The sequence below is a fragment of the Apostichopus japonicus genome, chromosome 19 (genome assembly GCF_037975245.1).
Source record: "Apostichopus japonicus isolate 1M-3 chromosome 19, ASM3797524v1, whole genome shotgun sequence".
NCBI lineage: Eukaryota > Metazoa > Echinodermata > Holothuroidea > Aspidochirotida > Stichopodidae > Apostichopus > Apostichopus japonicus.
The window spans coordinates 13,603,356-13,627,063 of NC_092579.1; the positions used below are offsets into that span (position 1 = coordinate 13,603,356).

General features: G+C 37.2%; 1 protein-coding gene across 2 annotated transcripts in view; it reads left to right on the forward strand.

Moving 5' to 3' along the window:
* The window catches only part of LOC139960585 (WD repeat-containing protein 90-like), a 41,674-nt gene that overhangs the window by 12,946 nt on the left and 5,020 nt on the right, over positions 1-23,708 (forward strand). For both annotated transcript variants that reach the window (XM_071959042.1, XM_071959041.1), the window contains 25 exons: positions 166-284; positions 887-1,048; positions 1,419-1,540; positions 2,011-2,127; positions 3,088-3,323; positions 4,181-4,320; positions 5,021-5,285; positions 6,503-6,670; positions 7,196-7,324; positions 7,858-7,988; positions 9,176-9,204; positions 9,770-9,895; positions 10,416-10,507; positions 11,248-11,463; positions 12,087-12,264; positions 13,822-14,025; positions 15,068-15,309; positions 16,395-16,539; positions 17,239-17,359; positions 18,230-18,407; positions 19,180-19,299; positions 20,803-20,989; positions 21,427-21,731; positions 22,485-22,607; positions 23,063-23,147. In XM_071959042.1, coding sequence (XP_071815143.1) covers positions 166-284; positions 887-1,048; positions 1,419-1,540; positions 2,011-2,127; positions 3,088-3,323; positions 4,181-4,320; positions 5,021-5,285; positions 6,503-6,670; positions 7,196-7,324; positions 7,858-7,988; positions 9,176-9,204; positions 9,770-9,895; positions 10,416-10,507; positions 11,248-11,463; positions 12,087-12,264; positions 13,822-14,025; positions 15,068-15,309; positions 16,395-16,539; positions 17,239-17,359; positions 18,230-18,407; positions 19,180-19,299; positions 20,803-20,989; positions 21,427-21,731; positions 22,485-22,607; positions 23,063-23,147 — 3,940 coding nt within the window. The remainder of the gene's footprint in view (positions 1-165; positions 285-886; positions 1,049-1,418; positions 1,541-2,010; positions 2,128-3,087; positions 3,324-4,180; positions 4,321-5,020; positions 5,286-6,502; positions 6,671-7,195; positions 7,325-7,857; positions 7,989-9,175; positions 9,205-9,769; positions 9,896-10,415; positions 10,508-11,247; positions 11,464-12,086; positions 12,265-13,821; positions 14,026-15,067; positions 15,310-16,394; positions 16,540-17,238; positions 17,360-18,229; positions 18,408-19,179; positions 19,300-20,802; positions 20,990-21,426; positions 21,732-22,484; positions 22,608-23,062; positions 23,148-23,708) is intronic.

A 23,708-nucleotide genomic window follows, 5' to 3' on the forward strand; every position in this document is an offset into this window, starting at 1 on the left:
CTTTATTATATGGTGTGTGTCAGAAGAAATAAACTCTGTTAATGGTATATCTTCCACAGCTGAAATCAAGATTAAATATTTTAAATGGTTCCTCTTGTCTCCTGTTGACAAATTAGGCAGAACATTTTCATTCATAAGACAATGCAGGTACTTTGAATTTTGCAGCTCGTAATCGCCTGGCGTACGGCAAGAGTTCACAAAGGAGGGGAAGTGTCCGTCGTCGCTAAGGCCCATACAGATGTCGAAATCATCAGAATGAAAGTGACCCCTTTTGATGAATCCAGGTAATACTAATTTTGAATAGACGTTTAATAATTAATGTTGCCATGGCTTTATGGCTTTATTTTAATTAACCTTTTTTTTTGTTGTATTAATATTGGTGATGTGATTAAGAAATGTTATTTTAAAAATTTTGTGGAATTTGTTTGGTGCTAATATTCTATACTTTTGCTGGACATTCCAATGTCTAATTCCAATTTGTCTAACTTAAAATATGGTTGTCTAAGGCATATGTAATAAATTATAAGTAATTTAGTTTTGCCAGACAAAAAACATCACTCATCTGCACCAAGTGGTGGTTTAAACATGTAATCTGGGCAAATGTCCCACAAAGCTGTTGTTAGGATTTATTATTTTGTTTAGGATAAACCATGTTCATATTTCATGTAAGATATGCTAGATTTTAACTGAGAAAAAGGCTTTAACCTAAGTTTTGCAAAATGAGAACAGAAATTGCTTTGAAGCATGTTACCACTACTAAATGTAAAGTAAAACCCCTTGAAATATTTCATTTAGAGCTATTACTGAGTCCCTGGAGTATAGATGGAAGTTAATGAATTACCAGACTATCGTCAAATATCTCATTTGTGACACTGATTTTCTTCAGAATGGTTTCCTGTGGCCGAGATAATATTAGAATCTGGCGTTTGAGGAATGGTTCGTTACGATCAGCTCCTGTCAATGTTGGAGAATTCAATAGCACTGAATTTACAGATATATGCTTTGAAGCCGTTCCCCTCCATGGACTTCAACCAGCTGATAAAATGTTGTAAGTACAACCTACTATGAGAAAGCATGTGATGTTCATGTGTTGTCCATGTGATGAACTTGTGATGTTCAATAAAAAGCAATAGAATTCATTACAGTTTTACTCGCCTCACTTGACAAGTATTAACCAGACTAGCAAAAGTGTCTTTGTTCAACCGTATGTAATGGTGAGAGAAAGTAATATTCCAGTGCCACCTATTTCCCGGATTAGCTGTTAATCTTGAAAGCTGTTTAATAGCCTTGAAAAAGAGAAAACTAAAGCAGTTATGCCAAAACATAAGCTCAGTATCTTGAAATATTATAATTTAATATAATACACACACATTTGGTTGAGTACATGTTTTCTGGCATATCCATTTTTTTTTCTTCAGTTATGCCTGCTCCAAGTCTGGTCACATATTTCAGATTGATTTTGCTAGAGTATCTGTGGTTCACATCAGGAGACTACTGCCATCTGGGAAACATGTTCAAGAAAAAAGCACATTTGGATCGGGTAAGAAATTCATCCAGTGGAAAATCATCTCACGTCAACAATGTTTATTTGTATATTTTCTAACAATCAAGAGGGATTGAAGATATTCTTGTTTATCCTCACCAAAACAGCCTATTCTTTGGAATTGGTTGAAATATTAGGTCATCATAGGGAGAAATAAAGTTGTAAATTTTACCTTTTTGCTGAAGTTAAGACAGGATATATGCATACATATTTATGTAGAGTTGGCATGATTATGACTATACAAACTGCCTATCTACATGAAGAAAAAAAAAACTGTGTAAAGATATGTATACCACTGAGTACTGATCATTTATTATATGGCTTTTTGTTTAGCAGATAGGCTGACTTTTTGAAGCCAAGGGGAAAGTTGTAGAATTACTTTATAAGGATAATAGATATATTAGATATGATATGAAGAGAAAAAGTTCTAGCAAATGAATTACAGACTCTTGTTTTAATTTTGACAGGTCCTGGTATTGCTATTAACTCTATGGCAATGAGCGAGGCTTTCTGCGTCACAGGATCAGATGATGGATTCCTTCGTCTTTGGCCTCTAGACTTTTCAAGCATTTTCTTGGAAGCAGGTGAATGATATTTATTTCTGGGATTGTAACAACAAAATTGCTTAAAAGCAATGCATTATTGGACAGGTATATGAAAAAATGTAAATTTGACTGTACATTATTAGACAATTACCTCCATATCCAATTAAGAAGCTTCAGCTTGAGTGAAATCAATGATTTGTTTAATCACCTAAAGTCAGTCAATTGACTTTCAAAATGAAGGATAGCTGTGTAAAACACTTTAATGACATTAATGATTTTAATTATTGAAAAATCTTAGAATACTTATGAATTGTTCGTAACTGGATGTCATCGACAACTTGTATCAAGGATTTCACTGAAACCATATTTCAATTTTAGTTTACATATTTAAGTTTATTTAAGCACAAAATTAATTTTTTTCACTGAGAAACCTTTAGTCTTAGAAGAGCATTTCAATTGTTGAGCATATTTTAAAGGCTATTGTCTTGTAAATTGGCAAAGGTGTGGAAAATTCACTCTGTTATTTCATTTTTGTTGGCTTATGGCATCCATTCATTGGGATTTGGTTTCATATATGACTGATATCGTCAAGAGTGTGGTGGCCAATTGGCTAAGGCGTCGGACACGTGATCCAAGGATTGCTGGTTCGATTCCTGCCTAGTTCATTAGGTTGTGTCCTTGGGCAAGATGCTTTATCTCAATTGCCTCTCTCCACCCAGGGGTTAAATGGGTACCTGTGAGGTAACTTGTCATTGGGCGCATTTATAACTGTAGCCGATTGGAGGGATTGTCTCTGGGACAGGTAATCATCGACCAGGGGTAATATAACGTCTGTAAAGTGCTTTGAGACCTATCGCTGGTATAAAGCACTATATAAAAATCAAATATCATTATCTGTTACTGTACTAACTATAGAATACTGTTGTGACATCATAGCAGCATCCCCAGATGTAAATCATACGTTGAATATTCATAAGGGTTCTTACCATATCCTTACAGAACACGAAGGCCCAGTTACGGTGGTCGGTATCACAGTGGATGGCCTGAACATGCTGGCCGGTACCAGCACCGGTAATCTGGGCTACCTAGATGTCTCCACGAGGAACTACACAACTGTTATGAGATCTCATACAGGAAGAGTGCTCTGCATGTCGTTGGACCCGGTCAGACGACAGATGGCCACGGTGTCCGAGGACCACACCATCAGATTGTGGGATCTGGATTCATTACAGCAGGTGAGGGAGAGATGACAATGTTAATTAGGAAATCTAACTTGCTTTCTCTGTTGTATTCACCCTATCTGTGGCAATTAGCATCACATACAGTGGAGGAGCTTGGTGGTTTTCATGTTTCTGTTTCCAAACCCCTCAGGTAGTTAGATCATTATATCATGAAAAGAATATCTTTTGTACGAGAAAAGTTGGTGGCCTGATGTATGAATCCTTTCAGAGCCTTGAAGGTACTCTCTAACTTTTTTATATCTTCCTACATAGACCTTTTGTAGTAGATAAAGAGGAGGATTTCTAACAGTTCATTCAATCATTCTGCTTTACAACAAGTGTTCCTTTACCTTAACATAAACAAGATGGCATCAATATTGTTCGTCAAAAACTGATAATTCATTGATCACATGTTTTGAGAAATTTTTCCTACTCTCCTATATATTTTTGTTGACTTACCTCTCAGATATAGTGTTATTAGAATGTAGCCTGCACTGCATTATCATTCATAACATCATAGAAGTGGATTGTTTGCAAGTGGGTTTATCTTGAAACTGCTTTATATGGAGCTTAGGAGGTTACCTGGGGACTTGATTCAGGTTTTCAAGATTGTGTATGGTTTTGACAATTTATCCTTTACCGACTTTTTCATGTTTGCTAATAGTAGTTGTACTAGAGGTCATTGTCTTAAACTCCAAAAGTCACAAAGTCTCACAGGTCTGAGTGTTTGTGTCTTCAGTTTTTTTTCTCTCTCCTATAGGGTCCTTGATGGGGACTTGAGTGTCCCTCCTGATCCTTTTTTGCTACTAAACTAAACTATATATTTACAGTCTTTTAAAATGTCTCCATGTTTATTTTTTTACTCTGTTCAGCTGTTTGATTTCCATTCACCTGTGGAGTGTCCAGTCTCGGTCTGCTACCATCCTACCATACAATCCTTCGCCTGTGGATTCGATAACGGTGTTGTCAGAATCTTCAGTGTCCAATCAACCAGTCTTATAGCAGAACTTAAGTGAGTGTTTGCTGTTGTTTTCATTGAAAGTTTACTTTGAATTTAGATATATAATGAAAATGTAGTTTATAGCTATTTTTGTAACTTAACTAGCAAGTAAAATGCCATTTTGTGTCAACACTCATTTCATTTTGTTTATTTTATTTGTTCCATAACGATAGTACATAAATATATACTTGAATCAGTGAAAGTAGTACAACATTTGTGTAAGGCAGTCTTTGAGGAAGCTTTCTGGCTTTAATAATGTAGAAAACTGCCATACAGGAAAGGAATTCGATATGAAAACAAACAAAAGACAAATTGTGTGTACTTCATAACACACAATAACATTTCAAAAAGTAATAACAAGATAAGATAAGATAAACTAAGAAGGATAAGTAGACGTTAATATAACATAGTAACGTTATTACACACTCAATTCATTGCATGATTCATGCTGTCTTTACTCACCTGCTGCACCTTTCATTAAGATGCTAGCATAATGCACAATTAACATCCTTTGTTTCAGAAAGTTGATATGTTTTCAACTTATTTTTATTCTCTTAATTTATCTTCCCCTAAATTCCCCTGAATTCATATAAAATTGTAATCATTGTTGTATTTTTTTCCCTTTCTTTTTAAAATCTTGATCAGCTATTGCTGCCGGTTAGACTAGTTTTCTTTATAATTGATTGGCCTTTTGTATTCTCTAATCTCACAGACAACACAAGGGATCGATTACCGGTCTCTTGTTCTCTCCCAACGGTGCCCGTCTCTGCTCCAGCTCATCCTCGGGTACGCTCGCTCTCTACGACGCCTCCGACGATAGATACCCAGTGATGCGTCTCCTTGGTAACATGGTCGCTCGAGGGGAGGACAAGTTTGGACCCGATGCCCTGTCCGGGAGTGAAGATGGACGCCATGTAGCGTTTGTCGGTCCATCTGAATTTGCAGTTACTGTGGTTGATGGCAAGAACCTGAATGAAGTAAGTTATATATTTCAATATTTTTTCATTTGTTTAATTTTTGCTGTGAAGTACTGTGGATGTTATGAAACCTTGAAGGAATGATTCTCTGGGAAAGAAGAAAAGTTATATAATTTTTTTTTTTTTTATTGGAAGCTGGTGGATTGGTTTTGATGTGAAACTAACAGAGTTGCTTGCTGTGGTCATTTTAAGGGATGACTCATGTGTAACACTCAGATTTACGAAGATGGCATCTCGCTAAGGTAGTTTTTGCCTTTGAGATTTTTGAGGCTTACTAAGCCGTTGCTTGAAATGCTTATAAGTGTATCTGTTGATGCCATACGTAAGCTCTTTTATCTCTCTCTGTTAGTTTAATACTGGGGTGGGCAACCTACGTCCCGCGGGCCACATGCAGCCCGCCAGTGATTTTTTTGCGGCTAGTGAGATGTCTCAAGAAAAAGAAAAAAATTAATCTATTTTACATAATCACAAAAAACGAGCTAGCTACTTAAATTTATCGGCACTATAATGCTATCAGGTAGGCCAATTATCCCCATTAATTATCAACTGTACTGGATTGACATTATGTTTTTGTGAATACAGATTAAGTACACACACCTATTGCTTGAAAGTCCTCGGAATGAAAGGTTTGAAATCAACAGCAGGTCGTTGGTTAGGTGCGGCCCAGTCAATTTTTTCACTCCTTATATCTGGCCCATTCATTCAAAAAGGTTGACCACCCCTGGTTTAATAGGATAAGTTACAGTCATTAAGGTTGTGTGAATAACAGGTCACTTTCTTCTGACCAAAATGAACTCTCTGACCACTTTACGTTACTGACTAGCACCATCCCGTCTTTCATCAGCCATTCTATTGACTCCTGTTTTACTCTTGCCATTATTTATCCAAGAATTACACTACTGGCAGTGTCTCCATTCAGATTAATCCTTTAGTTATTAACTTTATCATCCTGGCTCTAAATTGTTTTGTTTGCTAATCTGTTAAGTTTGTAGTTGTAAGATTCTGGAAAGTTCCAGGAGCAGCTGTGAAAATGTTCTCTTATGAATTTAATTCAAAAACTTTTCTCAGTACAGGCTTAATGATGGACATTTTCAATAATGTTCCTTTGTTGTTTTTTTTGGTTTGAAAAATTTCTTAGTGCAATTATTTTGTGATAGACATAAACACCCAATTTGAATATCTATTTAATATTTACATTTTCCTGTTTGAAATTACAGATATTAAGAATAGACATTTCTTCGATGGCTCCCGACTCAGATTCGCATGTTGTAGATTCTGCCATCAAGGTTCACTTCGCACCTGAAAAGACAAAGCAGTTATTAGTAGCCACTGCTAACTGTAATCTGCTGAGGTTTGACGCTAAATCAGGAAGATTGTTAAATAAGGTAAGAAAAATGTATCACAGATGGAAATAATTTATAAAATCATTTGGTTACAAAGGGAAGAAAATAATAGATTGCAAGGAAAAACTTTATTCAACAAAGGGTCTTGGAAGGGGAGGAGGAGGGGGATTTGGGACTATATTACCCTTTCCAGGATTGTAGCATTCTTGGTGGTCTTGTTACAAATTGAAGTGTTTAGCTTTAATGACTGGAACAGCTCTCACATAAAGGGGCAACAAATATGAATGTTGTTGCTCAGAAAGTGTTAATATCATACTTTAAAATATGAACATCTTGTTACCTAAAGCACTGTTGACAGAAATGAAATGTAATGATGTAATTTTGTTTCTCCATATCTATGCATCACTGTATAGAAAGAGAATGCTGAGCTGCTTAAACCTGTCATTTTTGCTGAAGAAAAAGAGTCTTCTGCTTTGACTTATGTTATGCCAGCTTGTAGAATGAATGCCTGTTTTGCTGTACACGAAATAAAGTGATTTAAGAACCTGTTGAATTCATCTCCACCAGATATCTGGAGTTCATCGTTCAGGAATCACAGGAGTTGATGTTTGTCACGACTGCAGACATCTCGCAACTGCTGGGGACAGGGTCGTCAAAATATGGGATTATCACATGAGATTGGATCTCAACTTTCAGGTGAGACTGAGTTTTTGTTTTTTTTCCCTTCATTCTGTGTGTGGAATTTTAGATCTCTACAGAAGAATGTAGTTGCTAGTTATTGCTTGAGCAGGTAAAAAATATATGTATATATAGATATTTATTCTTGAAAGGCTTCCAATATGTTATAAACGAACATGATGAGTTGAAATTTTGATTTATTTTAGAATATCTTGTAAACAGAATTGGATAAGTTTTTGTATTTTAAAAAAAGAAATAGAAGGGAGGAAAAATCTTAAAATAATGAACTGTGATTCAGCAGTGATCTGGTGGTGATCTTTCAGATGAGAAAGAAAAAAAGTTGTAGAGTTTTGTCAGGAATAACAATCATCAAGATTTTTGTTTTGCTCCTTTTATGGATTTACTGTTAAAAATGTGTTCACATTTTGCAGTAGGGCTCATGGTTACCACATTGTAATAACCAATCAGAAGAAAGCATTGATGGTTGCTTCACTTATGCATTTTGTTTCAGTAAAATTACAAAGTTATTATTTTTGAATTTCATACTTCAGGTGTCAATTGGTCACTCAGAGGTCATCCAGCAGGTCAAATTCACTCCTGATTCCTTAGGTCTGATAAGCATCGGAGAAGGGATCTTTCTCTGGGACTTTTACGGAGTAAACAAAGATAAGGAAACCATAAGGTAGGTGGAATAAAAACAGACGTCACAGCCAACCCAAGCATTACCTTATAAGGAAGTATTACTAACCATGGACGATACCCAACCCCTCCCCTTCCCCCACCCCTACGCAGCTGAGCAAGTTCTCTACCTTCTTGGAGTAACAATTTAAAGGATTCAAATCAGCTGGTCATATTTTGTTTATACCATATTACATTTAGCACCAGCTTCATTGAAGTTACTAGTTTCATCATTCAATAGGGACCCCTTGAAATCAATCTTAATCTTTTGATAATTAGTCTTAAGTAATTAATATCAATATAGACTTCAGCTCCGATTCTTAAATGCAAAACAGGTTAGGCTAGGTAAAATTTAGCTGTATAAGTGATGGCTCAGGCATCTGTGATTTGTTTTGGAAGATAAAAGACTTTTTTTCAAGATTTGATATATGTGTTGTGACATTAATTGTGCATTAGGATAAATAGATATCTTTATGAAGTTCATTTGAAGCTGAGAAAAAGTTTGATAAAAGCTCAGTTGTTTGTTTTAAACAAGTCTAAAAGTTACATCTCAAAGTTGCTAGGGTTTGGATTTTTCATGTTTACCCTTTACTGTGTTTACTTTCCTCAATGGAAGTGTTTGTTTTAAACAAAAATTAAAATTTCATTGATTTCAATAGCAACCATCTTATTAATATGAAATTGTGAAAAGAAAGCCTATGGGAATCTTATGGTGGCTGAAATGAACTTTAAACTTCCAATTCTTTGCAACATAATTAGTTTTCTCTCATCTGTACTGGTAGGATGTCAATCTTAATGCTTTGATGCAGAATTCCACAAAATGTTTTCAACAAAAACTTCATGATTTTGGTTTGAATTAATTTCTTTTCAATACTTTAGCATAGCCTTTTCATGTTTTTCAGTTATTTTAAACTTAGTTTGAATCATTCTTATTTCATTATAACTGATAAAACATATAAAATCAGAAGTTTATGAGGAGTACTTGATTGATTTTCTGTAAGATTCCTTGATTGTGGTTATGTGATCGCCTTATCAAGAATGTTTACCCTGGAAGTTTCATGGAATAAACATATTGCTTGCTGAAGCTCACTGGTCTAGATCGGTCATATTGTCAAACAGCCATAATATGAAGAATTTATTACGAGGTATAACAGTGCTTTAACATACAACCAAATTTAATTTCCATTTCAGGTCTGGTTACAAACCTCTCTCAAAGTCAGGTATGTAACTACAAAATCAAACCATTTTGATAATTACAACAGCTCAAGGCTCTTGTTCTTACAACATTTGCCGATGACAAGTATCGTTAGGTGTCATGAAGCAGTCCAAGTTATAATCTAAACTTATTTGGAATTGTTGTAATTTGTAGACCATTCCATGTATGTAGATTACTCGTGGAGGAAATTGTCCATTTGATTTTTGCTTGGCCATGGCCTGATTCCATGATTCTGTAGACATTGAGCAGCATCAATTAGAATGGTGTCTCTTTAAGAATCCAATCAACTGTAATGCAAACAAAATTTATGGTGATATCTTTATTATTCTTTTTCCCTTATAATAAAAAGATCTGTGTGACATGTATACACTCTCTAGGCTAAACTTGCTGACTATTTAGATTAAGTTATATTAATAAGTTTTCCCAAATGTTGGTGATACCTTATGCTTATGTATGTTTGGGTTTGTTACTATTTTAGTGCCTCTAGATTCACCAATGTTGGTGATACCTGATGCCTATTTATGTAAGGTTTAACAACTTTCATAGAACATCTATCTTATTTCTTCTAGATCACTCCTTTCAAAGTCCAGTTCGACGTAGTCTGGAATTCAGTCAGAGCCTTCAGCCTAGGACCAATGTCCCTAAACCGACCACACCAACTGATATGAGTGATGTTAGCAGAGTACAACCACTAGGTTAGTAGCTATAACCTGGCATGTAACCTAGCTACTCTTCTTAAGCAAACAATTATGAGATCAGTAAATATGTGATCAGCATCTAAACTTTGCTGGTAGAACTCTAAACCTCAGCCCGTCTATTTCAAAATCAAGTTAAGGTTGATATGGATGAAGTAAGTAAAGTACAACCAATAGGTTAGTACTAATCACTTAAATTTATATACCTTGGTTACTTTTTCCTGGCCAGTTGAATTGCTGCACCTATGCATAATATGTGCTGTAAATGAGTTCAGCAAAGTACAGCAGTCGGTTTAATATTTATACCATCGCCACAGCACCGTTCTTCTACCTTCCTTCTTCACCACTTCATTAACATGTTTCAACTGAACCAGCAGGTGTCATGGTGCTAGTAGAACACTAGCACCATGACACCGTTTCGTGCCATCTCCAAGGATGCCAACACCAAGGATGCATTAAGAGTACATATTCACATCGCAATCCTAGATGAACCATCTTGGATGATTTCTCTCTCTTCCAGATGAGATGGAAGATACTCCCGACAGAGATGAGGAAGTCCTGGTCGGCCCAGAGTTGGAGAGCAGGAGTGAAATATCTTCAATTGCTGAAGAGGTAAAAACTTATTCAGTGATGTACAGATTTGAACAATTGTTCCTTCTCTCATGCTTGTTTTCAGTATTTCTGCATGGAAAAGCATGACAGCATTGAGATTAAAATATAGTTTTCCATATTTTTGATCAAATTGATGTAAACAAAGTCTTGGATTCAGTAACATCTTCATTTTCCGCATATTCAATGGATTTCAAAAATAAATAAATGTGGAGTACCATTAAATATTCATGTGGGTCATCAATTTGACATTTTTTGCTTTAAAAAGTGAAATTATGATTTTTAATTTACTGTTCTTAATATTTTTCCTTGTATATATATTTTATTTAAGGTTTTTTACTGGATGTTTTTTTTTGAGTTAATGATGATATAAAATGTTACAAAATCCTAGCATACCAAATGTGCAAAGAAAATGTGTCTGAAAAGTTGGCTGATGTTATTAACACCCCCATACCTGTTAAGTACCTCACCCCGCCCCCGAAGGTCATTAAAAGGACAAGTTAACGCCTGTTGAACATGAATGAAAATGTGTTGGAAGTGACTTTCAGTTGTTTGACATTTCATTAAGACTGCCTCTCTTTCCTACGCATCAGCTTTGGTGAGAATATTTTATCAAAATGACAAAGTAATTCACAAAGCTGCATTGTAAAGAAACAGCTAAAGTATAAATATTTGAGATTTTCCCCTGCCTTTGCACCTTTATTAAGCACTTCCTTTAAATATCGGACTCATTATTATTTTAGGACACCGCAGGAACAATGGAAACCCTCGGTAGAAGTCGTCAGACTAGATCTCATCAGAGACCTCCATCAGGACTGGAAGACAGACATCCATCTCCTCCTGAGAAGCTGGATGAGGCGGGTGGTGATGACGAAGATGAAAGTGAAAACAGGAAGCAGAAGAAACCTTCGTGTTTAAAACACTTCATACCAAAACAGAACAATTCTCAAATGGCACAGGTGAAAACTAAATCAGGCTTAACTTGTTTTGTAATATTTTCCTTTCTGTTTAATTTTATACTTTCGATGAATAGTCAGAGTAAACAGATATAAAAGGTATTGTCTTTGGTTTGCATTTATTAAAAGTACAAATCATTTTTCCAAACTACCCAACAGATTCTCTCAAGTAGGTAGCTATTGCCATGGTCTGTGTAATTTCTCGGTAGTGTTAGTTCTTGCCATTGAAGACCTTAACATGACCTTAACATGACCTTAACATGACCTTAACATGACTAAATTAGATGATATTCACTGTAATCGATTGCAATATTTAGCCAGTACTTTTACATTCAAATTAAGCAAGGCCTACATTCATATACTTATACTGCTAGGAAAGGCTGTATTTATGATCTTCAGCCATATGACAACAACTCCGCCCAGATTCTCATATGCAAATTAGGTAAGGCCCTACGGCACATCCGACTGTTCTTACTTACATCTAAAAATTTGCTGCATAGTCAATATCACTACAAGCTTCATATGTTTTCATCTTGCTCTGCCCTTGTCAACTGGTGTTAACAGGAACCACAGAAAATGATTCTTTTTTGCTAACTTACTGCTTTCATATTCATAATCATCTCCAGAGAAGGTACACCGCTCCTCCCAACCAAGCTGGTCTCAGGCTGAAGTCGGTCTTAGGGTTCAACGGGAATGGAAGAGGTAACGTCATCTGGCACCCGGAGACCGGACTGTTTGTTTACACCAGCGGATGCATCGTGGTCATCGAAGATCTTAACGATAACTCCCAGAGACATCTACTGGGTAAGAGATACCCCACCTATCCATGCCCTGGGTGATTTGATATTCAAAACATAGAATGATTACATATATATTCAAAGACCTTAACGATAACTCCCAGAGACATCTACTGGGTAAGAGATACCCCACCTATCCATGCCCTGGGTGATTTGATATTCAAAACATAGAATGATTACATATATATTCAAAGACCTTAACGATAACTCCCAGAGACATCTACTGGGTAAGAGATACCCCACCTATCCATGCCCTGGGTGATTTGATGTTCAAAACATAGAATGATTACATATATATTCAAAGACCTTAACGATAACTCCCAGAGACATCTACTGGGTAAGAGATAACCCACACATCCATGCCCTGGGTGATTTGATATTCAAAACATAGAATGATTACATATATATTCAAAGACCTTAACGATAACTCCCAGAGACATCTACTGGGTAAGAGATACCCCACACATCCATGCCCTGGGTGATTTGATGTCCAAAACATAGAATGATTACATATATATTCAAAGACCTTAACGATAACTCCCAGAGACATCTACTGGGTAAGAGATACCCCACCCATCCATACCCTGGGTGATTTGATGTTCAAAACATAGAATGATTACATATATATTCAAAGACCTTAACGATAACTCCCAGAGACATCTACTGGGTAAGAGATACCCCACCCATCCATGCCCTGGGTGATTTGATGTTCAAAACATAGAATGATTACATATATATTCCAAGACCTTAACGATAACTCCCAGAGACATCTGCAGGGTAAGAGATACCCCACCCATCCATGCCCTGGGTGATTTGATGTTCAAAACATAGAATGTTGTATTATTTATATCACCTACCTGTCTCCACACAACCCCTGCACTCTGGTTTGTATCATGTCAAGACTGTTCTTGTAAACATTTAGCGATAGCCTTCCACCATGGATGGATGTTTGTACTTCATATTGTATTAGATGAATATGTAAATAGCACTTTTGTCCTTTGTTCTTCTGATACTTTGGCCTTAGATTCTCTAGAAGTTGTCAATGTTAAATCTCAAAGTCCTTTCTGGTATCTATTACACAAGTACTCTGTCCTTCTATTCCCTGGTAACCATGGAGATCACATGTAAATACCCGTTCCAATTTCTGATTCCCCAAGTACTTTTGTCAATTGGTTTGAAAAACTGTGGTGGTAGAGAATTCATTAGTTGGCCAATTGATGAAGAACGATTAACTCTCATACTAGCAAAATTAATAGCAAAGACACTTTGTGAGTTTACTTAAAGATCTTGCAATGCTCATGCATCTATCATTGTAAGGATCTGTCTTATATTAAAGGTCAGTATGAATCTATTGACAGTTCCAGTCACTCCAAGATTAATGTATGTCGTCCAGTTACAGAGTTGTTGACAATTCATAATCATGGACATTAAATATGAATCTAAGAGACTGACTTTGGTCAGCTTGCGGCTTTGATAAGCCAATGATGGCTTCTTCGCGAGTTCCTGCTTGCAGGAGGATCTAAAATACATACATTCATAAGTGTCTGATGTATTATTTTTTCAGGACATGTGGAGGAGATTTCATTCCTGACCCTGCAGCATGACGGTCAGCTGTTGGCTTCAGCGTCTGGATCCAGAGGTCTTACCGGCAGTCAGATCTGTCTCTGGGATGTTTCCAGTGGTATTTCCACCAAGGTTCTGTCCTACCACGAGCACCAGATTGTCTGTCTAGCTTATTCCAGAGATGACAGGTTTCTGATATCAGTAGGTGTGTAACCAGTCGGATCAGGCCACAGTACATCACTGCTGTCTATTGTTCTATTGTTTCTATTGTTCTTTTGTTCTATTGTTTCTTGTGTGTGAGTGTGTAACCTTTGAAGAGGCAAGAGCTCACTGAAACTGAGCAGTATTGACTGTTTAAAGGGCTCTTCCTAATACACTAAAACTGGTATTGGATTGTAGTCTGCACTGATAGTAGTTGTATTTAATTGTTTGCACATGTCAAAGTAGGTTTTGCCTAAACCATTCTCAAACCAAAACGAAAATGATCATGACCTTATGTGAGAGAGAGTGTCTGAAGGGGATAGCTGATAAAAGATCTTGTTCCATTGTTAGGTTTAGAAATTTAAAAATTGTGTCACAGGTCGCCTTGTATGTGACCAGTATTTCCTATCATGGTCCTGATATGAGTATAATCTCATAGGTTCCCTTTGTTTGTTGTGCTGGAAGTATATTAAATGCTTGATTGACACTGAAAGCTGGAAGTAATATACATTCTAGTTAATGATGTCTTACATATTTCATATCTGGTATTTAAGAAACACAAGAAAAGAAAATCACCACTGACTCTGTGATGTCATGTTTGAACTTACTCAAGTCCTTCCTGTAGCACATGAAGGAAGAAAAGAAGGAAACAGATTAAAATTTATCTTACCAATTCATTCTGTTCCTTTTTTGGTGGGGAGAAGGGTTAAATGTCTTCTCGAAATTCATAACAAGACTGGTTCATCTGTGTGAGTGGACTTTAACGATGTCTTCTTCCTCCTTCTAGAAATAAGAGACCTAGAAATGAGAGACCTTAACCTCTTGTTCTCTTCTCCATTTGGACCACTTTTGTTGGATATGTTCAGTTTCAAACTGTTTCATATCATATAAAGTCAATAAGTCAGATAGCTACATTATTTATCCAGTGAATTCTCAGTAAATCTTAAAATGTATAGAAACACATTGAAATCTCCAGAAAATGATCATTATCAGAGACTTAATTGTTTTTGGGTGAATTAATGATTCCTATTTCTCTCCCCTTCCAGGAGATTATCGGGACTGTTCTCTGGTCGTCTGGGATACCCACGACTATACCATCCTAACAGTATCTAGAGCAGCCCTACCCATCCATGAACTGGCCTGGGACCCTCACTCACCGAATGAATTTGCAACCGTCGGTGAAGGGGGAACCGTCTTGTTTTGGCTGCTGGATGAGACGCATGAGAAATTTTCTCTGAATATCCACGAAGCCGATGTTCCGCAGGACCTTATGGATACAAAAAATATGGTGTGTTAACATTTTGCTGGTTAATGAAGATATGTATGCTTAATAGTTGAAAGACATATACACTGAGGGTTGTATATCTTACCTGATGCACCTTCATATAGTTAAAATCATACACCTACATACAACTTGATAAAGTTAGGATCACACACTTCATGAAGTTAAGATCATACACTGTCATAAAGTTAAGACCATACACCTTCATACACCTCCATATAGTTAAAATCATACACCTTCATATAGTTAAAATCATACACCTTCACAAAGTTAGGATCATGCACCTCCATACAACTTGATAAAGTTAGGATCACACACTTCATAAAGTGAAAATCATACACCTTGATAAAGTTAAGATCATATACCTTCATAAAGTTAAGATCACACACCTTCATAAAGTTAAGATCATACACCTCCATAAACCTTCATAAAGTTAAGATTATCAGACTGGATTGATAAATATTTCCAACGTGTGAGTTCAATGTTTGAAAACTAATGGACCTTTGGTATGGGCTCAAGAATATGTTCAAAGAGACAGAAAAATGTTAGCAGACTTCTGCAAAGTGTCTGTATAGGTAAGTGGATAGGTTAGAGGGGGTGAGGTTTAAATCCTAGCAGGATCTTCTTCAAAGACAAACTGAAACAAAAACAGAGAGGACACATTAAAAACTAGATCTTTTTTGTTCAGTCTATTTTTACTCTATTCAGTGTTCATCGGTTCAATTTAGTCCGTCTGTCCATCTGTCTAGTTTGAATGTGTCTCTTCTGCTTTCGTTTCAGTTTGCCTTTGAAGAAGATCCTGCTAAGATCAATAAGTCAGACCCTAAAACTTATGCATTAACATACATGTTGAGATGTTAAATGCAACATGCTAAGAATATGTTGTTTTGCTCAAGTGTATTTCTTTATGAACTATGTTGAAAGTTCATTTTACAATGCCAAGAAAATGTTGAATGATGGGGATCAAGATGTTCCCCATTTTCCCCCACATTGTTCAAACTTGAATTTGAGCTGGAAAGAATTGTTCTCAGTAGGTTTCTCATTTCTGTCCTGAGTTAAAATGTGAGGATCGTTCTTTTGACCAACTCCAGATTTTGGGAGACGTAGCATTCACTTGTGTACAGTACGGTGGAGACAGTGTCCTGTATGTGGGAACCAATACTGGAGTACTTTCAGCTTGGGATACCAGACAGAACTCTTGCTTCATGCACTGGGATGCAGACTCAGCAGAGATAGGTATGAAGGGAGAAAGGGGACACGATGTCCACATAAGGACTGGTGTCCACATAGGAATGGTGTCTACTTATGAGGTTACACACCAGACACATCTATTATCTCATGCACTGGGAGGCAGCCTCAGCAGAGATAGGGTGAAAGGGGACATGATGTCCACATAAGGACTGGTATCCACATAGGAATGGTGTCTACTTATAAGGTTACACACCAGACACATCTATTATCATGCACAGGGAGGCAGCTTCAGGTGCTGTTTTAGTCGTGATCCAACACACACTGATGACTGCAAGTCAGGAATACGCTACATGTACAGTTTTCCCGACTGAAGCCGATACGACTTAAAACTGGCAAAACCTTGATCAGTCCTAGTCTTAGCACACACACACTGCCCGATTATCCACAGTGTTCCTCGTAATGACTGTCGAGTAATAGGGTTGTGACCAGCCGGGTACAGTACAACAGGCTTATAGCGATCGATAGAGTAGTATTGCTTGTTGTAGGCAAATGTTATAGAATCTCTCTTGAGAAGAGGTAGTCTGATGTTTTCAATGTGACTGATCTTAGTGATAACACATCCTGATAAAATATAACATACTAAAGCAATAATAAGAGAGGAATGACTTCAAGTACTATCTGGATGTGGAATCTCACTTTGTCATGTGAATTCTTAACCGTGTTATTTGTATTGTGGTCTTGTAGATGTTATCGTCTGTAGGTTTGGAAGCAGTCGTCTGATAACAGGAGGTGCTTCCAGGCTCCTGAGACTTTGGTCTGTCTATGGTGTCGGAGAGATGCGTCTTCTTCCGGGGACACATCAAAGGTAGGACTCACTATGTATACTGTACCTACTTACTTCCTTGAGGAAAAAGGGTATTGATATGTCTGTGATATAAGAGTGAACGCGGTTCTTTTAATCAGGCGAAAAAAATAAAAGAGGGCGATAATGTTAATACTGACATATGAGTAGCTTGTGTTTTCATGGGTTTTAAGGTATGTGGCAAATTTTAATTGTGCTGAGGTTGACTACAGAATCTAGTGTTTCAAACCATCTAGATTTGTGTGTGAAAAGAGCTATGATATCCTAAATACCACTAAAAGAAAATATCTAAGGACTTTACCGACAAACATAATATATAGGATGATTTGATCACTTATGACAGAGGTTGTCATCCCTAGGCAATATCCTGTCTGCAAAAATTTTAAAATGAGGCTTGTAAAATAAAATCATGTCAATATCTTGCACTTATCAGGAATGGGGACCTTGAATGCCCTAGGTTGAGAACCCTACTGCCCAGAGGACCCCCTTTAATACCTTATCACAAGCACCCTACTGCCAAGATGACCCTTAATGCCCTAGCACAAGCACCCTACTGCCCAGGAGACCTTTCATGCCTTAGCACGAGCTTCCTACTGCCAAGGAGACCCTTAATGCCTTAGCTACTGCCAAGGAGACCTTTAATTCCTTAGCACAAGCACCTTACTGCCCAGGGGACCTTTAATGCCTTAGCACGAGCACCCTACTGCCAACCTGGTATCTTGCTCCATCTACTTATTGTTTTTGGCTCTTCCGGCCCTTTGCTTCAACAAATGTTTCTCTCTGACCCTTTGCAATAAGTTAAGTTAGACAACAACCTTTAAACTCAATGATGAATTTTCTTTCAAAGTCTGAATTTAATTGATCTTATTATAGAGTCGATGGTCAAGGTTTGGTCATGGAGGATGAGATGACCCTAGATGGCGCTATTACAGCTGCAGAGTTTGACGATATCTTAGACGTGGGTGTGGTAGCCACTTCAGAGGGGACGCTGTGGTACATCGATTGGGTCAATAGGACCAGCGTACGACTGGTTGGATCTCATTCAAATAAGGTGAGTCGTCATGTCAAACATGACCATAGCTTTGGACATATTAGGATTACCATAATTATTCAGATGATATTAATGACATATGTTATAACCCACAAGTGAGCAATATGTGAGGACCTATAAGCTGCATGCACCCAGCGTGCAAGTTTTGTTTTGCATCACAACAAGATTTTCAAACCCTTTAAATGTGGGTTATGGAAACCTATAATATTAGTATACTATTTTATCCAACAATGAATCAACTGGCACAATGAGATCCCTAAATGACTGAATGAAGAACAACATTAGTCTTGCGTGATTTCCTATAGATTGCTAAATTTGAACACGTTTCTACATCACAGAAGGGAAGTGCATATGTTGATCATTCTGATCGTATAATATTGATTGTTTTGGGAGTTGGTACATACTTAGTTTTTGGCTGCCTGTGGACAGTTTTGTTTTTAATGGAAGCTCAGAGGGTCAACTTGTGTCCACCATGTATTATAACCATTTGAAATCACCATTGCTTTCCCCATTTGATGAGTATTTGAGTAAAAAAACATGGGCCAGTGTTTGAAACAACCCTTGCATGACTGTCCAATCACTTTATTATTGATAGGAAATATTAAAGGGACATAGATTGGTGGGACATATTGTTTTGCAGTATCGCTGAAAAACATATTTTTGTTCGAAGGAAAACAGGAAGTTCAACTTTAGATTGATACTTCTCATTATAAACCTTTTTTTTTTTAACTATCAAGGTTCATTTGACTCTCAAGTATTGTTATAATTTCAGATCAATGACTTGGCATTCAGTCAAAACGACTTTTTTGCCACGTCCTGCGACGACGGAAGTCTCAGGATTTTTTCACTCGAGGAAATGGAACCTACAGTTCAGTTTCAAGTCTTGGATCAGGTAGATTTAACAAACTAGAGTCATATATTGTAAGATATCTATAGTTATGGACCCTGGGGAGTCTGGAGTGGTGGGAGGACAGTGGTAATCACAGTATTTGTCATTTCAGAAAAGCACACTTCCATTCAGTTTCAAGTTTTAGATCAGTTATCAAATTTTGGATCTGAAACTATCTGTAATGATGGGAAGAAAGTTGGGGAGAGCGTAGGAAGGGTAACAATGCAAAGAAGTGTGTGTAATCATGGCAGTGGGGAGGGGGAGGGGGTGATCTGAGGGTCAATTATTCGATTAAGATGAAGTGCCTGCAGTCTTGGATTAGGTCAGGTAACTTTGGTAATGTAATACAAGTCTCTATTAACAAAGATGATCTCAAGACTGATTTGTTTGACTGTGAAAAGAACGTTTTTTTCCTTAAATATTCAAAGGTTTATATTTCAGTCTTGTGTATAAGAGCTGTCATAAAAAACTTTGCTTGGCAATGCTAGATAGAGCATTAGCTTCACCGATGCCATAGGGCTCAGAGTTTGAAGACTGCTTGAACTGTAATTTTGTTAGCATTTTTGGTAGTTTTGAATAAAAGAATGCATACCCAATCCAAAGAAAGTTAATATCACCTAAAGCTTGTAGTACTACCTCTGTAACAAGACATCAGAAATGGAGCTATAAATTCTGGCAAGTGGCTGACACTTGCCTCACATCTTACACAGTAGTAGTATGACAATGGATTCACTTACATTATCTCTCACTGTTCTCTTCACACACAGGCTAACCTGTATCCTAGGTAACCTTTGAAGGAAAAACGATTTACATGTGTTTAGGTTTTCAGGAAATTTGTAAATGGGGTTAATTTGGTTTTAATGAATGTGTGAGTATCGGATTCAATGTGTGCTTAAAAGTTGAATGCCCATTTTTTTTTGAATGGATTTCAAAACTGTGTTAAATGGTCAGTTGTTTGACCAGCCCAGCACTATATTATTGTTAAGCAGATGTTGCCCTGACTCACATGATAGTATTGAAGTTGTCTGGTTTTAATCCAATCTAAAGCAGGCTAATTAAAGAAAATGGTTGTCTTTGCAGGGCAAAGTTTTCCTCCAATTAACGACTTTATCGCAAGAATCATTTGTTTGGATAAGCTTCAGTGCAATTTTTTCTCTCTCAAGAATGTCAGTCTAGCTTTGTGAGAAATTCCTGTTTCAACACGGATATCAATAGTTTGTACGCTCTCTCAGTAGAAGATGTGTTATCTTTTGTATGATACTCTGAATGAACTTTACTACTACCAGCTAGCTAATAATTAGGTTGTTTCATCAATACAACTATTAACTCAACTGTTTATACAAAATGAACTCAAAAGTTGGACTAATGTGCTTTTCTTTCCTTGCCTGTAGTCCACATCAGATTCATCAGATGAGCATCAGATTTTTTTGTATTTTTTTTACACTTAATGAAATTCCTAAAGTTTCACTTTGTTGACATAAATTTATAATTTGTTTCCTTTGATAGAGTTGTACCTGTTTAGCCTTCAGTCCACCAGCCTCCAAGGGTAGTCTGAGTCCTTTCACCATCAACGGTGTGGTAGCAGGGTACAGTGACGGCACAGTCCGACTCTTTGACTTATCCAAAGTCGAAATGGTACTCAAGATGCAACCACAGGCAGTAGCCATCACAAAAATAACGTTTTCTGCTGATGGTGAGTCCTTCACTTTGTATGTAGGTAATGCACTTTACTTGAAGAAACCACGCACAGTGTAGGTAGATTTGATATTTTGGCACTGAAATCCAAGCCTCGTTCTCCCTCTAGTGGGACTAACTTTCTTTCTATCTGTTCGTCTTGTTACCGGTAGATTATGAAAATATTGAATTAAACGACGGGGGTTGATAATATATCTATTAGGATCATATCATGAATAAATAGAAAAAAATCAGACACGAATATATCTTTGTCATTCCGTTTTCTGGTCGAGTTCTCAGAGAGTTTTCACTGTGCCTCAAGAAAAACTAATAATCGATGGTTTTGAAATTTTTGCCAAAATGATAAATATACAGATCATGGTTTGTACAGGCCAGTTTGGTTTGTACTGCAGACAATGAATATTCATTCTACCAGCGAATCATTTACATATTCAGGCCATGTCATAATATCCGGGAGTGCGGACGGGATCATCGCCATCAGCAGCCCGACCACCGGCATCACGATGAGGGTGATCGGCGAACATAAAGGAGCGCCCATCACAGATCTCCACGTCTCCCAGGATGCTGAGCATGTGCCGGGGTTACACTCCCCCCACCTTTGGCTTGCAGCTAGCGCCGACAGGAGAGTCAGCGTGTGGTCGTCGGATTGGCCGAAAGATTTCTGTGAAATGGTCGACTGGTTGACATTCCCGGCCCCGGCATTTGCCCCCGATGGAACCGCTTTGAAGAAAAAGGACTTGGTGAGTGATGCAGCTTTAAGGGTTGTAGAATATTATCCAATATGTGAATATATTTACACCTGAAAACTGTTGTGTTCGATGCCCTTGATCTGATAACATTTTGACAGGTCAGTCACGAATAGTAGAGGTGATGCTAGAAGGTATATTCTGTCAGGTTTCAAGTGATTTGGTGCTCTCTTGTGTGGAAATTGGTGACATTTTCATGAAAGTCTACCAATGACCTTGGAATGTTGATACGTATTCCTGCAGCCGCCCCAAAATAATTTGTTCCAATTTTACATCCTTTTTTCTTTTTTCTTGAAAGCATATTTACGAGTCCTAATGATTAAATGATGAAATAGAATTCAGGTTTTTGGAAAAATTAAATGTTGATTTTGAAGAAAAATTTTTTTATTGGATGGGAATATAATGAAACCATCATCATTAATATATTTGCTGGGCTATGGATTTATCGGGGCCTCATGCAAGTCCGTTATCATTCTGTGATCAACTTTCTGTAGATAAAAGACAAAGTTTGATGGTTTTCAAAATAGACTCATACCCACTTTAAGTAAGTATGTTCAAAATAACAATGCAAATATCAACTAATTTCAGTTGTTCAGGTTGACATGGTAACTAATAATTTTGATCAAGTGTCAAGATGCCTTCATGAACTTAATATAAAACCTTAAATACAATCTGTTGTGTTGGCAGTATATATCTGCACTGATCAACTATTTCATCATTCCATCCATCTCTGCTCATTCTCCACAGGCTCACTTTCAACTGTTACCGAGCAGTTTGGCTAGATTCTCTCCATCGGACTCTGACATCATAATTTATGCGGGCTACGGCATGCAGAAAGCGGTTAATTTCTACAGTATATCACAGAAGAAGGTTAGATCACGTAAACTATCATATATATTAAGCCCAGGGTTTTGCCTTTCAGACGCGGAAAGTAGTTTCTTCCGACTTATTCGCTTAGTCCGACTTATTCGCTGGTGTGTTCAGTGGAGTTAATTTAACAGTAATTGCTCAAAAAAAATACATAGGAAAGTAAGAAAATAGGTACATCAGATGATCATCAAAGGATTATACAGTAGTTTTAATACGTTATTCCACAAAATTGTGTTTTTTTTTGTCTGGAAAGAGCAAGGTATCTTACTTTTTATGCTTGGTTGTATTTTTGTGGCCTAAGAAGTAATTGTCTCTCTCTTTAGATTTATTTACACTTGCATGTTTCCCTGATAAACGCTACTTTACCTCATTATTTGCATACGACAAACATTAAGTCATGTAGGACGTAATTAAAAAGAACCTAATTACTTTTGTTTTCTAATCTCATCTAACAGGTAGTCAGAAGAGGTGCCCTCACACACTGGGCTACAGCTTTGGATGTTAATTCTCTTGGTCATCTCTATGCAATTGGAACCAAAGGTATTATACACTATGAACAATTAAATAGCCAACTGTACAGTTATTCATGTTGATGGTGATGGAAGCACCCTAGTAAAATACAGCCCATTAATGCTCAAGTTATAAGGCTGGAAGGCTGTTTACTTTACGACACTAAGAGGCAAAAGGGCAGGTCAAACAGCTGGTTAATCACACCACAGACCCCGCAAACTATGGGGTGTGACCCAAAGACAGTAGGTCATTAAGTTATGTTTTTAACATCCAATTTAATTATCCTAGCAAATCTCATATCCGTTCCGACCTTCGATTCCGAGGGGGTTGGGGGTCTGGTGGGTCCTTCTGAGGGGGTTGGGGGTCTGGTGGGTCCTGGCTCAGTCCTCAATAGAAGATCCTGGGCCGTGGGCCGAAATGTTTTTTATGGACCCCCAGCTGACAGTCGATATCAGATGGCAATCAAACGAATGGTTTCAATCCGTTGATTCTATTTTTGTACACTTGTAAAGATTTTCTTCTGTTTTATGAGGAAACCATGAAGTGGTCTTGGATAAATTATCCCACTTTACCATGGCTGGCTAGATGTCA